Below are 2410 nucleotides of genomic sequence, written 5' to 3' on the forward strand. Positions count from 1 at the left end.
TATTGTATTATAGACAGCCCTGATTTATGAAGTCTTATTACCTTCCATATACCTATAAGAACTAGTCGTCCCAAAACTCTTTTTAATTGCAATAAAAATATCAGGACTGAGTCATTTAGATACTCGCTTGTACCTAGATTACATGCAGTTGGCAATGTTTTCAAAGAAATTGTAGATGTGTTCACCTGCACGGAATAGAGTAACAAGAAGGCTATAATAACATACCTCAGTAATAATAACGATTAAGTTTAGCATAATACCATTCTTCTGTATGGGTTCTGTATAATTTTAATATTGATTACTGTTTCACTGAATTGTTATATTCATATTATCAAATGTTTGTAAAAGCTCTTATGGGCGTATAATAAATAAATAAATAAAATTTGATATTTATTTTAAATGCCCCTAATGCAAAACTTTGGAACAACATACCTCAATAATAATAACAAATAAGTTTAGCATAATACCATTCTTCTGTATGGGTCTGTATAATTTTAATATTGATTACTGTTTCACTGAATTGTAATGTACATATTATCAAATGTTTGTAAAAGCTCTTATGGGCGTATAATAAATAAATAAATAAAATTTGATATTTATTTTAAAAGCGCCTAATGCAAAACTTTGGATCGTATTGTTCCGTACCTACGACGATAATCTATTTCCCAATACATTTCGCGTCGTTCTGAGAAACTAGTTAAATAGAATTGTAAAGCAATCGAAAACAGTGGCAATGTTTTGAATAATTTAACACGAACTTTGGAGCTACGCACAAAACTACGATAGTGTCTTATCGCCCGACCGGCGTGCATTGTCACCACACAAATAATGTCTGCAGGGAAACTGACGTAAATTTATGACTTCCATACAGTATACATTACGTACTGTTTCCTCTTGCGGATAGCGCCAGATTACCAGTACGGTGTGCATCGCGCGGGCACATATAAATAGGCGATATCGCCCGGGCAGCTTCATTTTCATTCCGAATCTACCAGAGTGAAGACCGTATACAGTTTGCCGTGTTGAATCATAATACACTATACAAACTCTTGTTGCTATTGATGAAAACATCGAACAGTGCATAACAAACATTACCATGGATAAATCTATAGAAAGCTGCGGTTACTGCAAGGTCTGCGTGCGACGCCGGATCATGAAAGCTGTGGGACGCACTCCTGAGACAGCTCTAGAGTGCGCTTATAAGCATATCTTGGATTCGTACTCAACTGCTCTTGGCTCCAGAACCGGGGCTTCACCAGGCGTGTTGGCAAATCCACCATCATCCCCCGGGGAAAGCTGCAGCACCAACTGCCGATGGACCTCTTCAGGGTCGTCTTCCAAACCAAGTTACGATGATATGAACTTCAGCGATGACGATGACTACTCTCACCACCTCTACAGGAAAAGGATCAAATTTGTGAAAAGAAAGAAAGTATGAACCGACCGCCTGCATTCTCTACAAAAAGTTATTGCGTTTCTTCTATCGGTGCATTTGGAAGTTCCAGAAGGTTTCGTGTGTGCTTTATAAGCGAGTTTTATCTTCATGAAGATATTCGATGATCCCGAATAGACCTTTGGCCGTCCCTCAAAAAGTGCTGGTCAATTTTCGTCTGATAAAAAGATTTATCTTATTGTAATTTATTTTTTTATTTGAAAAAGTAAGCCATTGCTTTCTGCCGGCTGAAATAATTCATGCGAATAGTACGCGTTAAATTAATTAAGTATCTCTTGTTTTTTTAGGCCATTGCAATTAATAAAATGTTTGATATAATTAAATGTTGGAGTATTATGACATACCTACATTTATATGTTGTGATATATGTTGTCAAAGTTGAATAATACGCGACAAGATCGCAACTGATTCAATAGATTATTCTTATATTTAAATATTAAAATTCTATTTGAGATTAGTACTTGTTAAATCTAATATTATATTATGTATTATTAAATATAATTATTTACTTTGGTAAATACCCTTTTAAGTATTATTTACACTTTTTAATAAAGATATTATACAATAAATGTTTTTGTATTTTATTTATATGTTTTAAATGTAGATGGAATAATATATTTGGAATGCTGCCTATTTAATATAATTACTCTTTTACTGGCTTTAAGCATGTAAATATTGTATATTTAAATGTCCATGCTAATTCATTACTGTGTATACTGTTACAAGGGTGTAACAGTATGGAATAAAAATAAGACAGCAAAAAAAACGTCAGAAAGTGGGCGTCTTGTATATATTGCAGGCTGGCAGATTCTTCAATTGAAACCAGTTTCTGACCCTATACGAATATCAAGTACACCCAATTGTGTACGCCCAAGAGGTTTATTTGTGAGCCACCTCTGGGCTGGAGCCCCACAATACTTGATAAACCTACTTGATTCTATGCAAAGGAGGGCAGTC

At 34.6% G+C, this 2410-nt stretch overlaps 1 protein-coding gene across 1 annotated transcript; it reads left to right on the plus strand.

Annotated features, from left to right (window-relative positions):
• Window positions 1-990: 990 nt before the first annotated feature.
• Window positions 991-1970, plus strand: LOC149422238 (uncharacterized). The gene has a single exon (XM_089633680.1). It carries the CDS (start codon window positions 1097-1099, stop codon window positions 1436-1438), a length of 342 nt encoding a protein of 113 aa, XP_089489806.1. The 5' UTR covers window positions 991-1096; the 3' UTR covers window positions 1439-1970.
• Window positions 1971-2410: the final 440 nt, after the last annotated feature.

This window comes from Hesperophylax consimilis, chromosome 7 (genome assembly GCF_061612785.1).
Source record: "Hesperophylax consimilis isolate HC1 chromosome 7, BYU_Hcon_1.0, whole genome shotgun sequence".
NCBI lineage: Eukaryota > Metazoa > Arthropoda > Insecta > Trichoptera > Limnephilidae > Hesperophylax > Hesperophylax consimilis.